Source organism: Caenorhabditis elegans, chromosome V (assembly GCF_000002985.6).
Source record: "Caenorhabditis elegans chromosome V".
Lineage (NCBI taxonomy): Eukaryota > Metazoa > Nematoda > Chromadorea > Rhabditida > Rhabditidae > Caenorhabditis > Caenorhabditis elegans.
In genome coordinates, this window is record NC_003283.11 from 3,578,754 (window position 1) to 3,601,327 (window position 22,574).

Here is a 22,574-nt window from a genome sequence, read left to right on the forward strand (position 1 = left end):
TTTTCAACAGTTATATTATGTTGTTACGGCCAATTTTCTATGCTTTGAAGCAAGTTTTCAATATAATTTGTTCTAAATTTGATCTTAAATGAATTTTCTTTAAAATAATCTGCAATTTTTAGGAAAAACTGTTTTTCAAGCAAGAAAAACTAAATTATTTATTTATTTTTAATTAAATTTAAATTCAAATCCGCTACGGCGAGTACGGTGCGCATCGGTGTTTGCGTACTCGCCTACCGTACCCTCGGTGTTGTTGGCGCGAAAATTTTGTTTTCCAATTTTCAATCATGGCGCCAATTTCTGCATTTTCGGTGCAATAAACCACTTGTTTTCGTCAATTTTTTGATTGTCTTCTCCAAATTTTTATCAGTCATTCTTCACTGTTCACCTTCGTAGCCGCCGGTGACACCGAAAATGTCGGATATTGCTGCTCGTTTTGGATTCTTCAACTGGAACAACGTGCGCCCGGTAAGTAATTCGCTGATTATTTCATGCTATCAAGCTTCTTCTTCATCATCTGCTTCATCTGCTTCATCTCTTCATAAGCCAGAAAATCATAAGAAAAAAAACAGCGAGCAGGCAGGGATTTAAGTGAGTGTGTGCGTGCAAAATGGGGAAACGGCCGGCTGAATCTTGCCGAAAAACACGTACGCTTCACTTCAGGCTTCTCCTTTTCGCTTCTCGCCGGCACACACACACACACACACACATGTCAGTCTACTTTTCCCGCCACTTTTCTTCAGCCCATCCTCTTCCTCTTCTATAGGACTTCGGCTCCCAGCTCTCGTTTCACTGGTCATTTCATTTCATAAGCGACGGTGAAAATTGGAATCTATCGAACCTATACGCCTCAAGAATCGTTCACCTTGCCCCCTCCAGCTCGTCGCGTTGTTTGTGCGGTGATTGGTCCTCACTGTACATATACAGTGTTCAAAAAACGGAAAAATACCCGTTTTGTTGTTCTGCTGCACCGCCCGTCTTCTCATTGATATCATAACAGGAGGCGGTGATGATAAGAAAGTCGGGAAATTAATATTAAAGCTTCTAGAAACAGATTTTTCCTCGCCAAAAAAAAAATAAAAAATCTCTTGATTTCTTGGTTTTTCAATTTTTCAATCTTCAATCTCGTCATCTTCTCGACAAAAAATTTGAATCTCCGCCTGCTTCTCTCTCTCTCTGTTTCCCTATCAGTGTCCGTCGGGGTCACACACAACATGTATTTTTCTCTACATCTCTGCTTCTCCCAGAGTTGTTTTCCTCTCCTCACATTTTACACACACGCTCACAAACCCCTTCGCATCCTCTCCCCATCCATTTTTTTTAGATGGCTCGGGCCTCTATGCTCTTTTTTCGATTCCACATAAGCGTGGCAGCTCCCCGAAAGTTTTCGGAACTTTTTTTCAAATTTTCTCAATTTCCAATGGCATCGATCATTCACGTGCACACACTCGTCTCAGTTGAAAAAGAATTGATAAATCGGCAGTGACAAGAATTGTTTATCAAACACAAAGCGGCCATGTCTACCGATAGTCTTTTCCATATTCGAACAGATTTCCGCAAGATTTTAATTAATTAATTCGAGTTGACAGCACAATCTTTGAAGATTCGGTTTTGCGACAATTAAATGCTTTTCTTTGACAAAATCATAAGTAGAAAAGCTTTAAAGTTCAAGCTTCAGGCTAAACAAAAAAGGCTGTGAGCAAAGAACAAAGTCTTCCGTAGCCCAGAAGAAAGTGCCCCTCACTTTCATTAATTTTTTTTTCGATTTTCTTGGGCCGACCGGGTGATAAAAATACACCGAAATATCCTGTCGTCGTCTACTGATTGTTGTTTTATTATCACTTACGCGTTATCAGTTTATCGGTAGTTTTCTGCATGTTGACTGACCGCCGACACGGTCAACACTGATATTATTCGACGTTTTAGCCTGATCAGTTTGAAGCGATGCATTTCACTCCTCAATGATCAGCGAAAATATTTTTTCTTCGATTTTTTTTTTGGTTCAAGGAGGAATGCTTGCTTGTATAGGATCAAAACTTCGCAGAAAATTACTAATTTTAGCTAAGATCCCCAGTTTTGCCAGCTTTTCCGTGTCGCAGTGCTCAGAGACTAACTTTTATTTGATTATCATCTTTTATTGCATATTTTCATCACTTATTTCGTTGATTGAGGCATTTTTGGTCCCTTATCGGCTTAAATGCACCTAGATCAATGAAAAAACGTTGGATAAATGCCCAATAAATGATGTTAATCAAATAAAAGCTAGTTTCTGCGAACTGCGACACGGAAAAGTTCGCAAAACTAAAGGTTTTTGCGGAAATTTGCGATTTTTTTGAAAAATATAGCAAATCCACGTGGCTTTCATACTTTTTTCAAAAATCTTTCATCTTGGAAATCACGGGGCCGGCCCCTGCTATCAATATTGATTGTTGACTGATCACTGAACTGCCCCCCTCCTGTTGACTTTGTACTGCGTCGACTACTATCTCGCAACACATTTTGTTTTCTGGCCTGACTCGCCATTGCCTGCAGTGTTCGAAATTTTTGTTTGTCCACCATTCTTATCACAGTAGCCGAACAAGTTATAATTTTCACCACTTTCCGCTCATTTTTTCTCCCAAAAAAACCAATTTCCAATTTTCAGCAGCCCGTGGTTGCCGAATCGACTGCCTCATCGTCGAGTCCGAAGCTGTTCAGCATGATCACCAACGATCACGATCGTCGCAAGCAGATCTCCGTGCGCGGAATCGCTCAAGTGGAGAACGTGTCGAACATCAAGAAGGCGTTCAATCGCCACCTTCACTTCTCGATCATCAAGGATCGTAACGTGGCCACCGATCGCGACTACTACTTCGCGCTCGCCAACACTGTCCGCGATCATCTCGTGTCTCGCTGGATACGAACTCAACAACACTACTATGACAAGGATCCGAAGCGGGTCTACTATCTGTCGTTGGAGTTCTACATGGGGCGAACGCTGTCGAACACAATGATGAACCTCGGAATTCAGGCGACCGTCGACGAGGCGCTCTACCAGCTCGGTCTAGACATTGAGGAGCTTCAGGAGATCGAAGAGGACGCCGGGCTCGGAAACGGAGGACTCGGACGTCTCGCCGCGTGTTTCCTCGACTCGATGGCCACGCTGGGTATTCCGGCTTACGGATACGGGCTTCGCTACGAGTACGGAATCTTCAAGCAACTTATTCGTGACGGATGGCAGATTGAGGAGCCAGACGATTGGCTTCGCTTCGGAAATCCATGGGAGAAGGCTCGTCCAGAGTACATGCTTCCGGTCAACTTTTATGGAAAAGTTGTGAAGGAGGATGTGAGTTTTGATTTTTTGGAGAAAATTAAATTTAAAAAAATAAAAAAGGAATGGGCCGAACTGGGGATTGAACCCGGGACCTCTCGCACCCAAAGCGAGAATCATACCACTAGACCATTCGGCCATGTTTGGAAATCGTGTTTGGAAGCAATCAAGATGCACAATAATCGATAATTGGCTGATTGCGAGAAATAATAAGATTCGATATCTCTTCATCACCAGCTTTCACGTATCTAATCGTGGCCGAATGGTCTAGTGGTATGATTCTCGCTTTGGGTGCGAGAGGTCCCGGGTTCAATCCCCGGTTCGGCCCATTCCTTTTTTCTTTTTTTCGCTTACTTTTTTTATTTTTCATTAAAAAATATATTATTTCAGGGAAAATCGAAATGGATCGACACTCAAGTTGTGTTTGCCATGCCATACGACACACCAGTCCCCGGATACAAGAACAACATCGTCAACACGCTTCGTTTGTGGTCCGCCAAAGCCGAAAATCATTTCCACCTCAAGTTCTTCAACGACGGAGACTACGTGCAGGCTGTGATGGATCGTAACTTGTCCGAGAACATCACTCGTGTCCTCTACCCGAATGACAACGTATGTTTGAGCTAGATTTTGGCAGAAAAAAAAAATCAATTTCCCCACATTTTCAGATGTTCCTCGGAAAGGAGCTCCGTCTCAAGCAGCAATACTTCCTCGTCGCCGCCACCCTCCAGGACATCATCCGCCGCTTCAAGTCCTCCATCTACGGAAACCGCGAGGCCGTCCGTGTCAACTTCGAGACCTTCCCGGATAAGGTGGCCATCCAGCTCAACGACACTCATCCATCGATCGGAATTCCCGAGTTGATCCGTCTCCTCATCGACGTCGAGGGACTCACCTGGGATCAGGCCTGGGACATTTGCATCAAGACCTACGCCTACACCAATCACACCTTGCTCCCAGAGGCCCTCGAGCGCTGGCCAGTGTCGCTTATGCAGAATTTGTTGCCGCGTCATTTGGAGATCATCTACGAGATCAATCAGAAGTTCATGAACACCATCTCGCAGAGATTCCCAGGAGATTTCGACCGTATGCGTCGTATGTCGATTGTCGAGGAGGCCGATCAGTTCGGCGAGAAGCGCATCAATATGGCTCATTTGTGCATTGTGGCTTCTCATGCCATTAATGGAGTCGCGGCTCTTCACTCGGATCTTCTCAAGAGCTCCACGTAAGCGAAAATGCTCTGAAACCTGGCGCTAGAACCAATGGGCGACGCATCATTTTGCAGCTCCGCCGCACGAATTTATTTTGGCTGTTTTTCGCATGATGTTTTGAAAGATTTCGATATGTGAACTCGATAAAATCACGAAAAATTGATAATTTGTCATTGAAAATTCGGACAGAAAGAGAAAAAACATCGTGCGGCGGTGTTGCTAAATCGCGCGCCGCAAATTGCAATCCCGGCCCGCCCAATTTTTCTTACGCGCAAATTGCAAAATTACCATTTTAAAAAATTAATATCATCCATTTCCAGCTTCCGTGACTTCTATGAGTTCTACCCGGATCGCTTCCAAAACAAGACGAACGGAATCACACCACGCCGCTGGCTTCTTCTCTCCAACCCATCTCTCGCCGACCTCATCGTCGAGAAGATCGGCGAGTCGTGGATCACCAATCTCGACGAGCTTCAGAAGCTCAAGGAGTACGCCAACGATGCCGGGTTCCTCGATTCGATTCGTCGTGTGAAGCTCGAGAACAAGCAACAAGTCGCCCAGTATTTGAGCGACGAGTACAATGTCAACGTGAACGCCGCTTCGTTGTTCGATGTGCATGTGAAGAGAATCCACGAGTACAAGAGACAGCTTCTCAATATTCTCCACGTCATTGCTCTCTACAATCGTATCAAGGAGAACCCGAACATCGATATGGTTAAGCGTACCGTGTTGTACGGAGGAAAAGCTGCTCCAGGATACCATATGGCTAAGCAGATCATTCGTTTGATCACCGCCGTCGCCGAACAAGTCAACAATGATGCCATCGTTGGTGATCGTTTGAAGGTCATCTTCCTCGAGAACTACCGTGTCTCGATGGCTGAAAAGATCATTCCAGCTTCTGATCTCTCTGAACAGATCTCGACCGCCGGAACCGAGGCTTCAGGAACCGGAAACATGAAGTTCATGTTGAACGGAGCTCTCACAATCGGAACTCTCGACGGAGCCAACGTTGAGATGGCCGAGGAGATGGGCGACGAGAACATCTTCATCTTCGGAATGAACGTCGAGGAGGTTGAGGCGCTCACAAAGCGCGGATACTCTTCGCAGGAGTTCATCGACAAGAGCCCAATGCTCAAGCAGATCATCGAGCAAATCGAAGGTGGCATGTTCACTCCAGAAGATCCAGATCAGCTCAAGGATCTCTCCAACATGCTCCGCTATCATGATCGTTTCATGGTGTGCGCCGATTTCGACGCTTTCATTGAAGCCCAGGATAAGGTAAAACTCAAAAAATTCAACTAATTCAAATTTTTACTGATCAAAATAAATTATTTTCAGGTCTCCGCTACATTCCGCGACCAAGAGAAGTGGTCTCGCATGGCCCTCTACAACATCGCCTCGACCGGAAAGTTCTCAACAGATCGCACAATCACCGAATACGCTCGTGAAATCTGGGGAATCGACCAGTTCGAGAGCTCTCTTCCAGCACCATATGAGAATGAGAAGAGCGAATAATTCTTCTATGCACTAACATTGTAATTAATTATCGCCATAACTTCCCCTCCTCTCCGTCCCATTTAGTTTATAGCATTTTTATAGAAGCCTTTCCCTCCCCCGATAATTCTTGTGAATCTTCAAGATCAAATTGATTTTGTCCTCTCTGCCCCCAGTCCAATAATCGTACTTCCCCCGAATGTGTTGCCATACTTTGAGATTGTCTATTTGCACGTCTGCCCTGCATATTTATGATAAATTGACTGAAAATATCAACTTTTTTTTTTTAATTTTGACTCGAATCTGCAAATGCTGAAATTTAATTAAAAATTATGGCTGTCTGAAGGATCTTCAAAGAAGTTTCGATACCTCTACGACCAGCTCGTTAGCAAAATACCAAACTCCTTTTCGATGAGTTTTCAAAATTCCTGGATAAATATCCTGAACTTTCTACATCAGAAGACCATTCGCAACGTAAAATTATTGATTCCAGGAAGTTGAAGTTCAGATCCACGACAATCAGACTATGATTCACAACTTTAACAAAACATTAGCAATTTCATTTTTAATAACAACAGTTTATTCAGAAAATAGAAAAACTTAACGACGACGGAAGAAGTTCTTCTTGACCTTTGGCTTTGGTGGCAGAATGATTCCATCGTACTTTTGCTGGAACCATTTGATTGTCTCCTCCTTATCGACACGGTGGGATGGTCCAATGCGTCCTGGTGCACGTCTGCGCTTGGAAACTCGAACTCCGTTGCGGTTCAGAACGACGTAGAAGTCCATTCCGTAGATTCCAATTCCTGGGTCGTACTTGATTCCGAGATCAATGTGCTCCTGGAAACAAAATAATCATCACTTTTGAACACTTCAACTTTAAGCTAACCTGAACTCCGAAACCGAAGTTTCCAGTGTCAGAGAAGTTCTCTTTGAAAAGCTCGTATTCCTTGACCTTGAGTCCCTTCTCGAGGATTTCCTCAGCCTTTGGTCCACGAACGGTGCAATGAACAGCAATCTTTTCGTTTCTGCGAATTCCGAAAGTTCTGACGGTGTATCGGGCCTTGGAGAACACTGGGGTTTGTCCGGTGAGCTGCTCGAGCACCTGAAAATATTTCGAAAATTTACGAATTACTGTAGAATATATTGGAATACCTTAGCGGCACGGGTGAGACGATCTCCAGACTCTCCAACACAAATGTTGAGACAGAGCTTTTGGATCTTGAGCTCGCGCATCACATTGCGGCCCTTCTTCTCGCGAATTTCCGTCTGTTTTTCGACGTCCGTCATGATTACCTGAAAAAAAGCATAAATACATAAAATTTGAAAACTGTGACAAGCGAGAACAAGTAGAGAGAAACGCATAGACACAAGTTCAAAAATGCCGATAAAAAATTAGCATCTTGAGATCCTAGAAAGATATTCAAATTTTAGGCCTAAAACAACGAAAATGGGAGGAGCGACGCGCACACACACACACACACACCGGCATGCGCTGAAGAGACGGCAGAGAAAACGGGCAAGCGATAGAACAGCACAAACGGGTGACAGAGACGGCGAAACAACGACAAACCACTCTCATTTTGTGAGGAAAACTCGAAAAATCAGAAAAAAAAACCTCGAATTAAAATGATTTTCGGCCCGATTTAGGATTCGAGGGTACGGTTTTGTTTTCGTGCCGAGATATCGTGGTCCCGAAAATGGTGTGTGCCTTTAATTTTCGAATTTAATTATTTAATTCAGCTTTTTTCCGATTTTCGCTCTTTTTTTTTGAAGTTTTCCTTGAATTTTCTTGATTTTTTCTATATTTTCTTGAAATTTCTTCTTTTGAATTGAATTTCTAATTTTTTTTCAACGTTTTTTGTTACAGAATGACAGTAAATGAGGGTTGGGATTCGTTCAAAACGAACAGATGGATTAATTTCGATACTATTCCATCATCCTCCTCACAAAATCGTCCTGCACCCCGAGCTCCTGAAATTGAAGTTAATAGAAAAACGCCTGATTCACCATGTAAGCTTTGGAAAATTTGCGAATAATCTGATTAATTTTGTTTTTTGCAGCAAATCGAGCAAATCGCCCACGAACGCTTTCAGACCGGGGAAACGAGATTTTGGATAATCATGAACTCGTCAGCAGTCTCTACGCTTGGAATTGGTCAGAATTGAGAGAGAATTATCCGGAAAAGGGAATCCAGAATCCGTCGATTTATTGCTATGCGATCTCGTGTGTTCAATTATTATCGCATGTTCCGGCAATTGTAAGGATCCTTCAGGATCATCAATGCCAAGATACAGGTTTGATTTATGATTTTTCTATGAAATATTCTCGCAATTATGCTAATTTTCAGCTTGTCTCTGCTGCAACTGGAAGAAAAACTTCCTTCAAAGCCATGGCCATGCTGGAACTATCAATTGGTTCCGTGAAGCATTCAAAAAAGATCGAAAATTCAATCAAGGCCGCCAGGAAGACGCTCATGATGCTCTCCTGGCGATTCTGGGGAAGCTCGATAAGATATCGGTGCAGAGCAATCCTCGTCTGAAAGGCCGCAAAGTGGCCGATGATTTGTTCGGATATTCCATAAGAAATGAAGGTTTTTGAAGCACTTTATTGATTTTTTTTTTAAAGAAAATAATTTTAATTTCCAGTTCAATGCCCCGGGTGCAAGAACAAGCACGTCTACTATGAGCACAACACCGTTATGACGGTTCGGATGCTTAGAAAGGATCCATCAGGCAAAAGCCACTCCATTAAAGAACTCATGCAGGCTCTGTTCACGGAATCCAAGATATTCGGCTATAATTGCTCAAAGTACTGGATTTTCGAACTCATTTTCCAATCAAAATTCCCCAATTTTCAGGTGCAAAAAGAAATCCGACGCGCCAGTGAAGCCCACACTTCTCCGAGCTCCACAGATCCTGCTAATGCACATTTCTCGCTTCTCGTTTGATGGTTGGGGGAAGAAAATCTCTCGGCCTGTCACCTTAAATGTTAGTTTTTAAAGAAAACGGCACAGGAAAAAAGGGCGGAGTCGCGAGCGCAATCCGCGGCGCGCGATTTCGCAACTCCGCCGCACAGTTTTATCCGAATGGTTTTTCACCTATTTTTCCGCACTTTTAAGTGTTTAAAGTCATTTAATTGAATAGAAATTAATAATTTGTGCTTAAAAATTCGGAAAAATGGGTAAAAATAGTTAAATTAAGCAACAAAAAAAAAATTCAATTTTGATTTCAGGAAACTCTCGATGTGACGAGTATGGCCACCGCCGGCGCATCCACCGTCTATAAGCTGTGCGGAGCTGTGATCCATGGTGGGACTACGCTGGACTACGGCCACTATTGGTGTGTGGCTCGATCGAGAAAACGAGAGGAGCAGTTCGTGACGTTGAATGATTCATCGGTAAGGTTCCGTGTGGCAATGTGACCTTCTAGTTCTCCTGTTTCAAACAAGTGAGAGAGAGAACATTGATTCCACAATGCGATTATGCAAAAAGATACATCACGCCGGAGAGATTCGAAGAAATATGAAACTCCATTTAAAAAAAAGGGCCGAACCGGGGATTGAACGCGGGACCTCTCGCACCCAAAGCGAGAATCATACCACTAGACCATTCGGCCACTGATAAATATTCAGCGGGAAGCCAGAGACGTAAAGCATGCTTGCTTCAAATGACTAATAAAGAATCATTTCTTACCATTTCTACGTCCTTCGCTTCCCGATGGATACTTATCCGTGGCCGAATGGTCTAGTGGTATGATTCTCGCTTTGGGTGCGAGAGGTCCCGGGTTCAATCCCCGGTTCGGCCCATTCCTTTTTTGTTGTTTTTTTCCTTTTTGGAATGCCCAGTTAACTATTAATAAATCTACTATTCAGGTCTCCCAACACACGAATCCACGAGATGCTCTTCAATCCTACATTGTGCTCTACAGGCGGCGCGAACACCTGGCCAACGTTGGCAATGAAAAGTCGATGATTTAGTTCAAATAATTGCAATTATTTAGTTCCTCCCCCCACTCATAGCTGTACCCTATTTTTTTTTTAAATTTTTACCTTGAAATCGTGTAGCGTCGTTCCGTGATACATTTTGTTTGCCCCCCTTCCCCACCCGTTTAGTACTGTACTATCGTTTAGCAGTATTTTTCATTGTTGTTCAATCCCGTTTTACATGTTTTTTTCTCTCTTTTTATTAATTCTGGCGTACCTTTTCATTTTTGAATTGCCGATTAGAAAATCATCAAATTTTGTTTAATTGCTATTTATTTATTCAAAAACACCACAATTAGCAATCACAATATTGGCCTTTGTCCTGCCCTGCTGCGGCCCATTTCCTTCCAGAATTCCCAGATTCTCAATAGCATCCAGAACATCGAATCCCTCGACGAGCTCGCCGAACGCCACGTGGAATCGGTTCATCCACGGAGTTTCGCGAAACGTCACGTAGAATCGTGACGAGTTTGTGTTCTCCCAGCCATAGTTATCCATTCCTAGGATTCCTCTGAAGAATAGGGATTTACCTGGAAATCTGGGGGCAAAAAAAACTCACTTTTTGTCGTGAAGAATCTCGAAATTCTCGTCGTCGAAATATTTGGTGCCAAACGTGGATTTTCCACCGTCTCGGCGAGCATTTTGGGTTTCAAAATCGCCGGACTTAACATATACGGGAACATAAAATTCTCAAAATGCGTACTACGCAACATATTTGACGCAAAACTACAGTAATTCTTTAAATGACTACTGTAACGCTTGTGTCGATTTACGGGCTTGATTTTTTAAATGCATTAAAATCATTTATTTGCCGATAAAATGTTGAAATTAAACAAAAAATCGAAAATCGAGCCCATAAATCGACACAACCGCTACAGTAGCCATTTAAAAAATTACTGTAGTTTTCGCTACGAGATATTTTGCGCGTCAAATATGTTGTGCAATACGTATTCTCATTATTGGGGTCTCGTAAACATTCGTTCAAAAAAAAAAGAATTCAACTCACACAAGCACAAAAAGTGGGAATAACCCTATAAAACACGCAATTCTTGTATCCAAAACCAGGCGGCCCGGTGCAAAGTTTCACAAAATTCTCACATGTTTTAGGGCATTTTTCAGTGTTCAGCTGGAATATTTTTCGGATTAGCTAATATTACACGTGATGCCAGCCTGTCCCATTACGGTTTGATCTACAAAAAATGCGGGACTCTTTCGCCCAAAAAATGTGACGTCAGCACGTTCCTAACCATGCGAAATCAGTTGAGAAGTCTGTGTCTCTTCTCCCGCTTTTTTTGTAGATCCACGTAGATCAAGCCGAAATGAGGCTTTTTGACATCATGTGATATTACAGGAACTCGAAATTCTGAGATTACGTAATGCGCAACATATTTGACGCGCAGAATATCTCGTGGCGAAAACTACAGTAACTTTTTAAATGACTACTGTAGCGCTTGTCTCGATTTACGGGCTCGATTATCAAAAATGGACAGCTACAGTGCTGGCCAAAAAGATATCCACTTTTGGTTTTTTGTGTGTAACTTTTTTCTCAAGCATCCATTTGACTTGAATTTTTCCGTGTGCATAAAGCGAAATGTTACGCAAATTTGCGGACCAAACATTACATGATTATCGATTTTTTCTGAATTTTATTTCAATTTTTTGATTTTTTCGTTTTTCCAATTTTCATTATTTTTTTTTGAATTATCAATAAAACGCACTCTGTTTGTTGCACTGGATTTGTTTGGTTGATAAATTATTTTTAAGGTATGGTAAAATCTGTTGGGTGTAAAAATCTTTCCTTGGACGTCAAGAAAGCCATTGTAGCTGGCTTCGAACAAGGAATACCCACGAAAATGCTCGCGCTGTAAATTCAACGTTCTCCGTCGACTATTTGGAAAGTAATCAAGAAGTACCAAACTGAGGTGAGTTCGAAAAATATTATTTTTTAATAATAAATGTTTAGAAATCCGTCGCTTTGAGAATCTCGCCCGGCAGGCCTCGAGTGACAACCCATAGGATGAATCGCAACATCCTCCGATCAGCAAGAGAAGATCCGCATAGGACCGCCACGGATATTCAAATGATTATAAGTTCTCCAAAAGGACCTTTACCAAGTAAACGAACTGTTCGTCGACGTTTACAGCAAGCAGGACTACACGGACGAAAGCCAGTCAAGAAACCGTTCATCAGTAAGAAAAATCGCATGGCTCGAGTTGCGTGGGCAAAAGCGCATCTTCGTTGGGGACGTCAGGAATGGGCTAAACACATCTGGTCTGACGAAAGCAAGTTCAATTTGTTCGGGAGTGATGGAAATTCCTGGGTACGTCGTCCTGTTGGCTCTAGGTACTCTCCAAAGTATCAATGCCCAACCGTTAAGCATGGAGGTGGGAGCGTCATGGTGTGGGGGTGCTTCACCAGCACTTCCATGGGCCCACTAAGGAGAATCCAAAGCATTATGGATCGTTTTCAATACGAAAACATCTTGGAAACTACAATGCGACCCTGGGCACTTCAAAATGTGGGCCGTGGCTTCGTGTTTTAGCAGGATAACGATCCTAAGCATACTTCTCTTCATGTGCGTTCCTGGTTTCAACGTCGTCGTGTGCATTTGCTCGATTGGCCAAGTCAGTCTCCGGACTTGAATCCAATAGAGCATTTGTGGGAAGAGTTGGAAAGACGTCTTGGAGGTATTCGGGCTTCAAATGCAGATGCCAAATTCAACCAGTTGGAAAACGCTTGGAAAGCTATCCCCATGTCAGTTATTCACAAGCTGATCGACTCGATGCCACGTCGTTGTCAAGCTGTTATTGATGCAAACGGATACGCGACAAAGTATTAAGCATAATTATGTTGTTTTTAAATCCAATTGCTCATATTCCGGTACTTTAATTGTCATTTCCTTGCAACCTCGGTTTTTTCAATATTTCTAGTTTTTCGATTTTTTTGAATTTTTCTGAAGTTTTTTCAAAATCTGTTGAACATTTTTTATGAATATTGTGTTTTTAGATTTTGTGAACACTGTGGTGAAGTTTCAAAACAAAATAACCACTTAGAAAAAAGTTACACACAAAAAACCAAAAGTGGATATCTTTTTGGCCAGCACTGTATATTCCATTTTTCTTCATTTCTTCGTATTATTTTTTTAAAGCCTAATTTTAATATTCTATCGAAAATCGAGCCCGTAAATCGATACAAGCGCTACAGTAGTCATTTAAAGAATTACTGTAGTTTTCGCTCCGAGATATCTTGCGCGTCAAATATGCTGCACAATATGCATTCACAGAATATTATGAGTTCCCAATATTAGGTAAAAAAAAAGTACAAACCTCGAAGACCAGCTTTCCAAGCGGCGCCCCATCAGCTGTGATGTCCATGAATACTTTTTTCGGCATTTTTTTGAATAAATTTATTTTCGAACGAAATAAAAGTACGAATGGAATGAGGATAGGAAGAGGAAGAGGAATTCCTCCAGAAGTAGATCAATTTTCAAATTAGGTCGAATTTTCGTTGTATTCTTTAGCTCCATATAGTGGAGGCAATTATCGTTAGTGTGTTGGAAAAGGAGCAACGTTTGAAAATTTGAAATTAGGAAGTTATTGATCAAATGGGTCTCAACACGAAAAAATTGCAAGCTAGTTTTTTTTGTAGGCGCCCACACGGGCTTCTGGGCTTCCTCGTTGCATTTTTTTTGCACGCCATTGACAATTGCCTACTGTACTCCACTCGGATAAATAAATGTAGTTTTACAATGAAAACTAGGCCGCGACGCGACACGCAACGCGCCGTAAATCTACCCGAGCCGTGGCCGAGTCAAAACGGCCTAATTCGGCAAACTCTTACACTTCTAAATATGAGGGAGCTAAAACCGTATGTGAGAATTTCCGTCACACCTCTCAATCATGGGTCGGATGGGTCTCGCCACGCGGACTACAATTTGCTGAACATCTGTAATATTTATAATGTTTATGGATCCTTAATATACGGTTTCAAATTAAATGCACACTTTATTGAGCAGCTATGTAATATTATTACTCGGCACCACCGAACTCTGATTTTCCAATCGAACATGCGTCAAAACCGTGAGCCATCGAAGCGTAAACTCGCGGTACGGTGCGTGTATGTAAATCATGACGATTGTCGAGAAGAAACCATGGGATGACACAATTATCACAGTAATATTATTGATTGCCTGATTGTGGTAGAAGACTAGGCACGAAACACCGATATAGATGATGGGCAGGATGAGAATAAGAATTGGGATTGTTAGCTGAAAATGATTAAGTATTACGGGAACACTAAATTCTGAAAATGCGTATTACACAACATATTTGACGCGCAAAATATCTCGTAGCGAAAAAGAAAACTACAGTACTCCTTTAAATAACTACTGTAGCGCTAGTGTCGATTTACAGTACTTTTTCTATCAATTCGTTTTTTCTTTTAGAATTTTTATCCATTAACAAATGCTTTCCGTGAATTGACAGCAGCGCTACAGTATTCATTTAAAGGGTTACTGTAGTTTTCGCGGCGAAATATTTTGCTCGTCAAATATGTTGTGCAATACGCATTCTTAGAACTTTGGGTTTTCCCGTAATAAGTCCTGTACCTGGGTCAGAAATGCTTTTTGAAATTTCTTGTGCAACTCCACTGTCCTCTTCGACATTGTCCGATTTATCTGTTGCCCAAGCAATCTATCGGTAACATATGCAAATATCCAAATCTCCATGAACCCCGCCAAAATTAGAACACCAGCTGCTCGGAGGAAAAATCGAGTTTCAAGGAGCATCACAAAAACCAGGTCAGCATTCACATAAAGTGGAATGCATGGGGCTATGCTTATCACAAAGTTCTTTGCGAGTTGCTGGTCGGGGATCATTTGGTACGCGGGGAAAAAGAACACTGTTGCAACGATGAAATGCGTGATGAACCACGGAGTTCGAAATACACGCCAACATTTGCTCGTCGGGATGAGGATGAGTAGACGGTTCTCGAAGACGAGAATGATTGTGACGAGCATGTCTGAAACGTTATTTTGTAAGCCACGTGGTGTAAGGCTGCCCCATTACGGTTTGATCTACAAAAAATGCGGGAATTTTTTGCCCAAAAACATGTGACATGACGTGCAAAATCAGTTGAGAAGTCTTAGTCTCTTCTCCCGCATTTTTTGTAGATCTACGTAGATCAAATCAAAATGGGACAATCTGACACCGCGTGGTGAGCCACGCCTATGAAACTGTGCACGAATTTGCAGATTTTGCAACCTGGGCATAGTGTTCATGTTCGTAGCAGGGATGAGTGTGGCAAATTTGCCGAATTTGCTGTTTTCGGAATTAGCCGAGCACTGGAAAATTTCAAAATTTGCCGCACACCCCCAGTTCGTAGATTATTTTTGTTCTACCTTTAATCTGATCAATCACAAGAGAATTGCAGTAATAATTGAATAAAACATCAACGGCTGGGACTACATTTTAGTGCCCAGACATAATAGATCACAGAGATTGAACGAATTGATCAAAAAATGATCTGCATATTAGCCGTGGGCGGCAAGTGCCATTTGGCAAATTTTTTGTCGACAAATTCGGCAAATCGGCAAATTGCCGGTTTGCCTGTTTGCCGGAAATTTGCCGGTTTGCCGGAAATTTATAATTTCGGCAATTTACCGGTATGCTGATTTTCCTGAAATTTTTATTTTCGGCAAGTTGCCGGTTTGCCGATTTGCCAGAAAGTTCATTATCGGCAAAATGCCGATTTGCCGTTCTGCCGGACATTTTCAATTCTGGCAATTTGCCGGTTTGCCGTTTTGCCAGAAATTTTCATTTTGCTACATATGCTCAAAAACCTAAACTCTCTCTCAGTTTTGAACGAAAAAAATTCAAAAAAAAAAAAAACTTACAAGCTCCAACAACAAGCATAAAATACAACTGATGCTCATTCCTCACTCCAAAATCCTTCAACACACCCAATGGATAACCAGCTAGTGCTGGGAACAATATGTAAGGTGTCGTCAAAAAACTGAGGCCCAAATCGAAAAAGCAGCTTAAAAAGTGAAAATTCAAGAGGCTCAGCTTCACGGATTTCATGGACGATGGGGTATGGAAAATGATACAATAGGCACCGTAGACGTGCACCGGGATCGCCACAAAACCAAAATAATGGAGAAATAAACGTTGAAAATCTGCGGTATACAGGTAGAAAGTGCTAGTACAGAAGTCGTGCGGCATTTTGGAAAGTGAACACCGAGAGGGATTTTCGGTTGAAAAGAACAAACTTTACACCTGTTATGTGGATTGTAATGTGTGCTGTTGCTCTCGAAACCAAAACATTACATTATTAAACAATTTAATTTAGTCATAACATAAGTTAATGAGATGTGGTTGCAACTGCTGCACCGAATTAAATCAAATATTCATAGAAATATACATGAATGACAAAATAATGTCATGTAATGTTATTGCTCGGCCGCACCGAACTCAGATTTTCCATTCGAACATGTGCCAAGACAGTGAGCCACCGAAGCGTAAACTCCCGGTACGGCACGTGAATGCAAATCATCACGATTGTCGAGAAAAATCCATGGGACGACACAATGATCACAATAAAATTATTGATTGCCTGATTGTGGAAATATAAAAGACTGGTCACACCTACATAGATTATGGGAATTATAAGGATGATGATTGGAATTGTTAGCTGAAAGTTTGTGTGTTTGATATTACGGTCTAAAGCTTCGGCTTAGGCTTCGGCTTCGACTTAGGCATCGGCTTAGGCTTAGGCCTAGGCTTAGACCTAGGCTTAGGCCAAGGCCTAGACTTAGGCTTAGGCTTACAAGGCAACGACGTTAAAACTTTGCGGGATATCGATATGAAATAAACGCCGAGCTGAAACTTTTGAATAGAGCCACTCATTTTTGGAATATTCTAGAAAGTATAACGTCTAAATCTCGACAACCAAAATTTTTTTTAGAAAAAGTGTTTAACTAAAAAGTTTCAGATAAAGTTATAATCTACAACTTTTTAGTTGATCACTTTTTGTCAGATTTTTTTCAACGGAGCTGCATAGCTTCAAAGACATGATGTTCTGCGAACATTGGTTTGAAAAAACATGTCAATAACGCATCAAAATGGCAATAGACGGCGATTACTACCAGCCCCCGGGAGCCATCATAGCAAATTTTGAGAAATGATTCTTGTAACCACTATTTTCAGCTACCATTTTGCGTTTATTTCGATAGCCCGCGCAGTTTTAACGTCATTCCCTTGTTAGACATAGTCTTAGCCTTTGGCTTAGGCTAAGGCCTAGTCGTTGGCTAAGGCTTAGACTTAGGCATAGGCTTAGCCTTTGGCTTAGGCTTAGGCTTACCTGTGTGATAAATGCTTTCTGAAACTTCCTATGCAACTCGACAGTTCTTTTCGACAAAATCAGGTTGATCTGCTTTCCCAACTGTTCATTCGTGATAAAGGCTAAAATCCAAGTCTCAATGAATCCTAATAAAATAAGAACTCCAGTCGTTCTCATGAAAAGCCCAGTTTCAATGAAGAGGATAAAAACCAAGTCAACATTCACGTATAGCGGAATGCACGGAGCAATTCTTCTGATCGAGTTTTTCGCCACTTCCTGATCGGGAATCAGTGAATAGATTGGTAGCAAGAACACGGTGACAAGAATTAAATGGGCAATAAACCACGGAACTCGAAATGCCTTCCAAAATTTGACGGTTGGGACGAGCATGAGAAGACGATTCTCGAAAACGAGTATGATTGCGACGAGCATGTCTAGAAAGTTGCGATTTAGGAGAATTTTTTATTCGAAAAACCTGATTTTTCTGCTGTGCCACCTGGTGTCAGGTTGTCCCATTTCGGTTTGATCAACAAAAAATGCGGGAATTCCTTCTCCAAAAAATCTGACGTCAGAAAGCTCTGTTGAGAAGTCTTTACCGCAATTATCGTAGATCTACGCAGATAAAACCGAAATGGGGCACTATGGAACCGGGTTTTAACGGTAAAAATTTGTGGCACGAGAAATGCGCCAGCAGCGCGTTTTGCGCATTTCCAAACGAACAACTTACAAGCTCCAACCAAAAGCATAAAATACACCTGATGCTCATTCCGCACTCCAAAATCCTTCAAGACACCCAATGGATAACCAGCTAGTGCTGGGAACAATATGTAAGGTGTCGTCAAAAAACTGAGGCCCAAATCGAAAAAGCAGCTGAAGAAGTGAAAATTCAATAGGCTCAGCTTCACAGATTTCATAGACGATGGGGTGTGGAAAATGATACAATACGCGCCGTAGACGTGCACCGGAATCGCCAAAAAACCGAAATAATGGAGAAACAGGCGTTGAAAATCTGCAGTGTACAAGTAGAAAGTGCTAGTACAGAAGTCGTAGGTCATAATTATTTGGAAAATGTAGTTACATATGTAAACAAGTAAACTGACTTTTTTTTATAGTTACAGGGGTAGATGTAAATCACCTGCTCGGTGAGTTGTGTCATAGGTTGCTCACGTGCTCGCTGGCTGTCTCAAAAATCACGTTTTCTCGCGGACGAGAAAACTTGAGAAATGTGAGAAAATGGCCTAGAAAATCCTGGAAGAGGAGAATTCCTCGTCCACAGCCAAAATAGCGTGTGAAAGAAGAGATGCAGACGGCAAAACGGTTATTCTTTGCGTTTTTCACGTCCAGAGAAAAAAGTAGTATCTGCGTCTCTAACGCCCAATGGATAGCGAGAGTTGGCGCCAACGTGAATTCTCAATGAGGCGCGTTTGCTTCAAACTTATGCAAAAGGACAGCCAGCGACCACGTGGTTGCTGATTCCGCATTAAAATACTATTAATTTTAAATTTCAGCAACATGAAACGTGTCGAATAAAGAAACTCCCCCACAGACTCGTTTTAAAATCAGAACAGAAACGCTTCCATCGGTCTATCATTTTACACACAAATTGGGCAAAATTATGAAACATCACGTATTGCCGAATGTATTTTTAATATTATAAACCAATTATAATTTTTCTAGTGATTCTTCACTTTCAAGACTTCCCGTCCAGCTCGCCGGCTTATCGGTTAAAATGAAGAATGCCACAATATTTGTCTGAAAAAAAAAGAAATTAAAGTTCACTTTTCGAAAAAAAAACGTACAATAATCATTAGGCCACCAACTATCAGAAATACCCAAATCCATTGCAGCCTGTTGGACTCCTCGTGGACAAAAATGGAAACAAGAGCCGGCGCTACAAATAGAGCCAAACACTTCATCCATTGAATCGCGGTAATAACAACGTGCGAGAATTGTCTGAAAATTTAAAGTTTTTGGACCAACTAACAATTTCGGCATTACCTTGAATGTAGAACTCCAGATTTGTAAAAACCACCAGAATTCACCCCAATACAGCACATTGTCATTATGCAGAAAAACAGCGACCACCCGCGATTCTCCATGGGAATAAATCTGTGAAATTTAAATTAAATTTTGTTGAAAAAAAACGGTGAAAATTGAATTTACCCGATACAAGCAAAAAACAATCCGGATAGTCCGACGGAAATTGTGTTGAAAGTGTGGATTTTGAAAATTTCACTGACAAATCTGAAGATTTTTAAATGTTTTGTTGTTTCAGCAGTTCAACTCACCAGCCCCTTCACTACTTTTTTAAAATTTTTGTCTTTTTTTGTCCTTTTCCGGCTGTTTTTTATGGGATTTTTGACTTTGGACTGTCCCATTTTTCCTGATTATTTGTCATTTTTTTCCGGATTTTCAGGAATTCCTGAGAATTTCTCTTGTTTTCCCCAGTCCCGCTTAAGCCTAAACCTGAGCCCGAGCCTAAGCCTAGGCCTAAAAAACCTACTTCAACTTATCACTGATAAGCGCGAAAACAAATCGAACCGGCAAGGATATGCCAAGAATTAAAGACGCATAAAATCCAGTTTCAGTGACTCCGAATTTCAGAACTTCATGTAAATATAGTGGAATATAGGTTGAGAACATTATTGCAGCGGTTAGCTCGAAAAATGCATTTGCCCAAACACAAAGAATCACCGGGCTAGTTACGAGTTTCTGGAATTTTTTAAATTTTTTTGAATTAAAAAAAATAGTTCAGCAAAATCTATAACCTCACCATATAAGGAACATCGCATTTCTTGCTCAAATGAGCCTCTGACTTATTCTTCTGAATCTTCTGCAACTCCTTCCGGGACACTCGTTTAGTCTCCTGCGGGTGATCAATATAAACCAGAAGCCACAGCCCAAAAAGCACAAATCCTACTATCGCGTGAACGTAATATGCCCATTTCCAGCCTAGTGAGCTCTCACAAATGAGCCCTGTGGCAAAGTTTGTGAAGGTTGAGGCGATTCCGTTGAAGCATGTAAGAACTGCCACGAAAAGTGCAGTTTCTGAGAGTGGAGCCCACCGGACTGTCATCAAGCCGATTGCAGCAAAGTCTGCAGAGTAGCAGAAGCCCTGGAATGGGAATGTATACTGCAGGAAAATTTTCAATTCCGGCAATTTGCCGATTTGTCGATTTGCTGGAAATTTTTAATTCCAGTCATATGTCGGAAAATTTTAATTCCGGCAAGTTGCCGATTTGCCGATTTTCCGGAAATTATTAATTCCGGCAATTTGCCGATTTGCCGAATCATTTTCATTCCGGCAAGTTGCCGATTAGTCAATTTGCCGGAATGTTTTAATTCCGGCAGGTTAAAATAGAAATTTCCAAAAAAAAAGGTGTAAAACCACAATTTGCTGAAAATTTTCGGTAATTCCGGCAATTTCGGCAAATTCGGCAAATCTGCAAATTGCCGGTGTGCCGATTTGCCGGAAATTTCAGATCCGGCAATTTGCCGTTTTGCCCGAACTTTTGAATTACGGCAAATTGCCGATTTGTCGTTTTGCCGGAAAAAAACCGTTTTCCGCTCACACCCGGTGTAAATTTTTTTTCCGAAAAAGGTTTTGCACCTACCTGCACAAATCTCAAAAATATCAGAAAAAAGAAATTCCATTGTGCCGACAATGGTATGAGAGCAGTGGCAATACACGAAACTAGTCCGGCAATTAGAAAAGGAATTCTGAATTCACTTTTTTAAAAAATTTCTCATATTTTCTAGGATTACCTTGCCCCATACTTGACATACATCATATTTAGGGGTATTGTGCCAATTATGGTCCCAGCTGCCACCGACCATATTATCCATGTTTTATCTTTACTCGTATAGTCGTAAATGCTGTATTTGGTCTGGAAAAAATCGGAGCTTGAGTCGTTTATCGCGGACCTAGATTGATGTCGGCTGCGGATTTAAGGTTTCTAAATCCCCTAAAATTTCTGAGACTAGTTATATAACTCAAAGGTGAAGCTACAAGCTACAAAAATAATTTTTTTTGTCTTCCAGGTCAAGATTATTTAGAAAATATAAATTTGAATAAAAAACTCACCCCGTTAATTTCCGTGAATCCATCTGATAAATCATGTTTCATACAGATAAATGTGAAATTTATAATTAAATAATTAGAGCAAAGTGATGCAAGACACAAAAATCCAATCAGTAGAACTATTAACCTGTAATTTTCAATTTTTTTGAATTAATTTAGAAGTATACTACAGCTATTATTACAGCGGCCGACACTTCACAGGCTAGTCATACAATTTTGTTCAAAATCGACCTTTGAGGTGTCGGCTGCTATATACTTTTAAGTAGGGACGAAACAGCCTGCTCGCCTATAAAGCAACCTACGCCTGCTTGTACAAACCATGACTACCAAAACTCAATGAAAATTTTTCTTTTTTATCAGAATTCGTATGCGAAAAATCAAGACAGTAGGCAGGAAAGTAGGTAAGTATGCAGGCAGGCATGCCGAAACGGCTAAAACGTGCGCCTACCTGTACCAATTTCTCCAGAACATATTTCGGCGGTGTACCTGGAACACGTAAAAAGGTTCAGTCTACCTGAACTTTTAATTTTTGCAATTCTCACTGCCAATAGAAAAAGGAAACCAATGATCGATCAAAGTCCCGAGATAATGAGATAATCCGGGTTTTTAACGAGAATTAGTGCTAGACTGGGAAGTAATTTTTTATTTCAAAAAAAATTGAATTGAACTTGTTGAACTATCGAATTCATTTTTTTTTTACAAAATCAAAAAATTAACTGAAAAAAACTATAAATTCTCACAATCAAATAAAATCAATAAATAGAACGTTTTCATTGAAAATTTTTATCAATTCCTTTCGATTGGAAATTGAACTCAAAACGGGTTTTTTTTGAAATGGGGTTTGATTTTAACAGAAATTTATGGAAGAAATATATGGCTTTTACATTAATTTCAGCATGCAAAAACGCTTTGTCTAGAATTGTAAGGGGTCATATATGTTGAGAATTGTATTGAATTAAATTCTATTTCATTGCATGTCGTCATTATTGACAATTTTTTGCTTTAAAAAATTGGTAAAAAGTTAATTCAAAATATCAAAACAAAAAATGTTTTTAAAAACTACATCTCTCAGTCCTACTCCATTCGCCAAGGGCATTTGATATTAATCCTTTTCACCCGACTTTAGATTCAAATTTTTCGCCTATATTATGTTCGA

General features: G+C 41.0%; 7 protein-coding genes and 5 non-coding genes across 16 annotated transcripts; 4 read left to right on the forward strand and 8 right to left on the reverse strand.

Moving 5' to 3' along the window:
- Positions 1-388: 388 nt before the first annotated feature.
- pygl-1 (Alpha-1,4 glucan phosphorylase) lies at positions 389-6,289 on the forward strand (the record flags this gene model as incomplete). 4 transcript variants are annotated; one of them, NM_071606.6, is made up of 6 exons in its annotated part: positions 389-468; positions 2,645-3,325; positions 3,701-3,922; positions 3,979-4,535; positions 4,842-5,799; positions 5,860-6,289. In NM_071606.6, the coding sequence occupies 6 exons, from the start codon at positions 415-417 to the stop codon at positions 6,034-6,036; spliced, it is 2,649 nt and encodes an 882-aa protein (NP_504007.1). The 4 variants fall into 4 exon arrangements, with proteins under 4 accessions (NP_504007.1, NP_001379943.1, NP_001317772.1 ...); NM_001392495.1 differs by lacking the exon at positions 389-468 and having other exon boundaries at positions 2,634-3,325; positions 5,860-6,287; NM_001330794.3 differs by lacking the exons at positions 389-468; positions 2,645-3,325 and having other exon boundaries at positions 3,740-3,922; positions 5,860-6,036.
- On the reverse strand, positions 3,378-3,449 carry T22F3.t4. The gene has a single exon. It is a non-coding gene; the product is annotated as a tRNA-Pro (tRNA).
- On the forward strand, positions 3,567-3,638 carry T22F3.t1. Its single transcript has one exon. It is a non-coding gene; the product is annotated as a tRNA-Pro (tRNA).
- A 290-nt stretch (positions 6,290-6,579) lies between the features above and the next one.
- On the reverse strand, positions 6,580-7,311 carry rpl-11.1 (Large ribosomal subunit protein uL5A). The gene is made up of 3 exons (NM_071607.8): positions 7,171-7,311; positions 6,905-7,120; positions 6,580-6,855 (listed from the first exon to the last, which is right to left on the reverse strand). The coding sequence occupies exons 1-3, from the start codon at positions 7,303-7,305 to the stop codon at positions 6,616-6,618; spliced, it is 591 nt and encodes a 196-aa protein (NP_504008.1). The 5' UTR covers positions 7,306-7,311; the 3' UTR covers positions 6,580-6,615.
- A 574-nt stretch (positions 7,312-7,885) lies between these two features.
- T22F3.2 lies at positions 7,886-10,259 on the forward strand (the record flags this gene model as incomplete). 2 transcript variants are annotated; one of them, NM_171442.11, is made up of 7 exons in its annotated part: positions 7,886-8,028; positions 8,079-8,312; positions 8,366-8,608; positions 8,664-8,826; positions 8,876-9,005; positions 9,250-9,414; positions 9,889-10,259. In NM_171442.11, 7 exons carry the CDS (start codon positions 7,887-7,889, stop codon positions 9,991-9,993), a joined length of 1,182 nt encoding a protein of 393 aa, NP_741517.2. The 2 variants fall into 2 exon arrangements, with proteins under 2 accessions (NP_741517.2, NP_001309504.1); NM_001322541.3 differs by lacking the exons at positions 7,886-8,028; positions 8,079-8,312; positions 8,366-8,608; positions 8,664-8,826; positions 8,876-9,005 and having other exon boundaries at positions 9,271-9,414; positions 9,889-9,993.
- Positions 9,561-9,632, reverse strand: T22F3.t3. Its single transcript has one exon. It is a non-coding gene; the product is annotated as a tRNA-Pro (tRNA).
- On the forward strand, positions 9,750-9,821 carry T22F3.t2. The gene has a single exon. It is a non-coding gene; the product is annotated as a tRNA-Pro (tRNA).
- T22F3.12 (Peptidyl-prolyl cis-trans isomerase) lies at positions 10,255-13,446 on the reverse strand. The gene is made up of 4 exons (NM_001047705.3): positions 13,326-13,446; positions 11,006-11,125; positions 10,559-10,662; positions 10,255-10,510 (listed from the first exon to the last, which is right to left on the reverse strand). Exons 1-4 carry the CDS (start codon positions 13,389-13,391, stop codon positions 10,276-10,278), a joined length of 525 nt encoding a protein of 174 aa, NP_001041170.1. The 5' UTR covers positions 13,392-13,446; the 3' UTR covers positions 10,255-10,275.
- On the reverse strand, positions 13,052-13,109 carry T22F3.14. Its single transcript, NR_068671.1, has one exon. It is a non-coding gene; the product is annotated as an Unclassified non-coding RNA T22F3.14 (non-coding RNA).
- Positions 13,447-13,984: 538 nt separating the features above from the next.
- srh-213 (Serpentine Receptor, class H) lies at positions 13,985-16,283 on the reverse strand. Its single transcript, NM_071609.2, has 3 exons — positions 15,893-16,283; positions 14,606-15,018; positions 13,985-14,266 (listed from the first exon to the last, which is right to left on the reverse strand). The coding sequence occupies exons 1-3, from the start codon at positions 16,218-16,220 to the stop codon at positions 14,015-14,017; spliced, it is 993 nt and encodes a 330-aa protein (NP_504010.1). The 5' UTR covers positions 16,221-16,283; the 3' UTR covers positions 13,985-14,014.
- Positions 16,284-16,394: 111 nt separating this feature from the next.
- srh-212 (Serpentine Receptor, class H) lies at positions 16,395-18,399 on the reverse strand. Its single transcript, NM_071610.4, has 3 exons — positions 18,065-18,399; positions 17,359-17,771; positions 16,395-16,689 (listed from the first exon to the last, which is right to left on the reverse strand). The coding sequence occupies exons 1-3, from the start codon at positions 18,390-18,392 to the stop codon at positions 16,438-16,440; spliced, it is 993 nt and encodes a 330-aa protein (NP_504011.1). The 5' UTR covers positions 18,393-18,399; the 3' UTR covers positions 16,395-16,437.
- Positions 18,400-18,916: 517 nt separating this feature from the next.
- T22F3.7 (Major facilitator superfamily (MFS) profile domain-containing protein) lies at positions 18,917-21,917 on the reverse strand. The gene is made up of 10 exons (NM_001322542.4): positions 21,867-21,917; positions 21,422-21,545; positions 21,103-21,224; positions 20,952-21,057; positions 20,111-20,452; positions 19,841-20,049; positions 19,501-19,581; positions 19,336-19,446; positions 19,137-19,290; positions 18,917-19,089 (listed from the first exon to the last, which is right to left on the reverse strand). The coding sequence occupies exons 1-10, from the start codon at positions 21,887-21,889 to the stop codon at positions 19,000-19,002; spliced, it is 1,362 nt and encodes a 453-aa protein (NP_001309505.1). The 5' UTR covers positions 21,890-21,917; the 3' UTR covers positions 18,917-18,999.
- Positions 21,918-22,574: the final 657 nt, after the last annotated feature.

What these genes read in the sequence shown, in the direction of transcription:
- T22F3.12 (NM_001047705.3), bottom strand. Translation starts at nt 13,391, where the DNA reads ATGCCGAAAAAAGTATTCATGGACATCACAGCTGATGGGGCGCCGCTT. An exon ending in TTGGAAAGCTGGTCTTCGAG is followed by an intron (nt 11,126 to 13,325) that starts GTTTGTACTTTT and finishes AAAATATTCCAG; the next exon opens with CTGAACACTGAAAAATGCCC. An exon ending in TTCCCACTTTTTGTGCTTGT is followed by an intron (nt 10,663 to 11,005) that starts GTGAGTTGAATT and finishes GTATATGTTAAG; the next exon opens with TCCGGCGATTTTGAAACCCA.
- rpl-11.1 (NM_071607.8), bottom strand. Translation starts at nt 7,305, where the DNA reads ATGACGGACGTCGAAAAACAGACGGAAATTCGCGAGAAGAAGGGCCGC. An exon ending in GTCTCACCCGTGCCGCTAAG is followed by an intron (nt 7,121 to 7,170) that starts GTATTCCAATAT and finishes AAATATTTTCAG; the next exon opens with GTGCTCGAGCAGCTCACCGG. An exon ending in ACTTCGGTTTCGGAGTTCAG is followed by an intron (nt 6,856 to 6,904) that starts GTTAGCTTAAAG and finishes TTTTGTTTCCAG; the next exon opens with GAGCACATTGATCTCGGAAT.
- srh-212 (NM_071610.4), bottom strand. Translation starts at nt 18,392, where the DNA reads ATGACCTACGACTTCTGTACTAGCACTTTCTACTTGTACACTGCAGAT. An exon ending in TATGCTTTTGGTTGGAGCTT is followed by an intron (nt 17,772 to 18,064) that starts GTAAGTTGTTCG and finishes GCAACTTTCTAG; the next exon opens with ACATGCTCGTCGCAATCATA. An exon ending in AGAAAGCATTTATCACACAG is followed by an intron (nt 16,690 to 17,358) that starts GTAAGCCTAAGC and finishes ACAAACTTTCAG; the next exon opens with CTAACAATTCCAATCATCAT.
- srh-213 (NM_071609.2), bottom strand. Translation starts at nt 16,220, where the DNA reads ATGCCGCACGACTTCTGTACTAGCACTTTCTACCTGTATACCGCAGAT. An exon ending in TATGCTTGTTGTTGGAGCTT is followed by an intron (nt 15,019 to 15,892) that starts GTAAGTTTTTTT and finishes ATAACGTTTCAG; the next exon opens with ACATGCTCGTCACAATCATT. An exon ending in AAAAAGCATTTCTGACCCAG is followed by an intron (nt 14,267 to 14,605) that starts GTACAGGACTTA and finishes AATCATTTTCAG; the next exon opens with CTAACAATCCCAATTCTTAT.
- T22F3.7 (NM_001322542.4), bottom strand. Translation starts at nt 21,889, where the DNA reads ATGTTCTGGAGAAATTGGTACAG. An exon ending in CTTATCAGTGATAAGTTGAA is followed by an intron (nt 19,582 to 19,840) that starts GTAGGTTTTTTA and finishes AAAAATCTTCAG; the next exon opens with ATTTGTCAGTGAAATTTTCA. An exon ending in TCTGGAGTTCTACATTCAAG is followed by an intron (nt 19,291 to 19,335) that starts GTAATGCCGAAA and finishes TTAAATTTTCAG; the next exon opens with ACAATTCTCGCACGTTGTTA.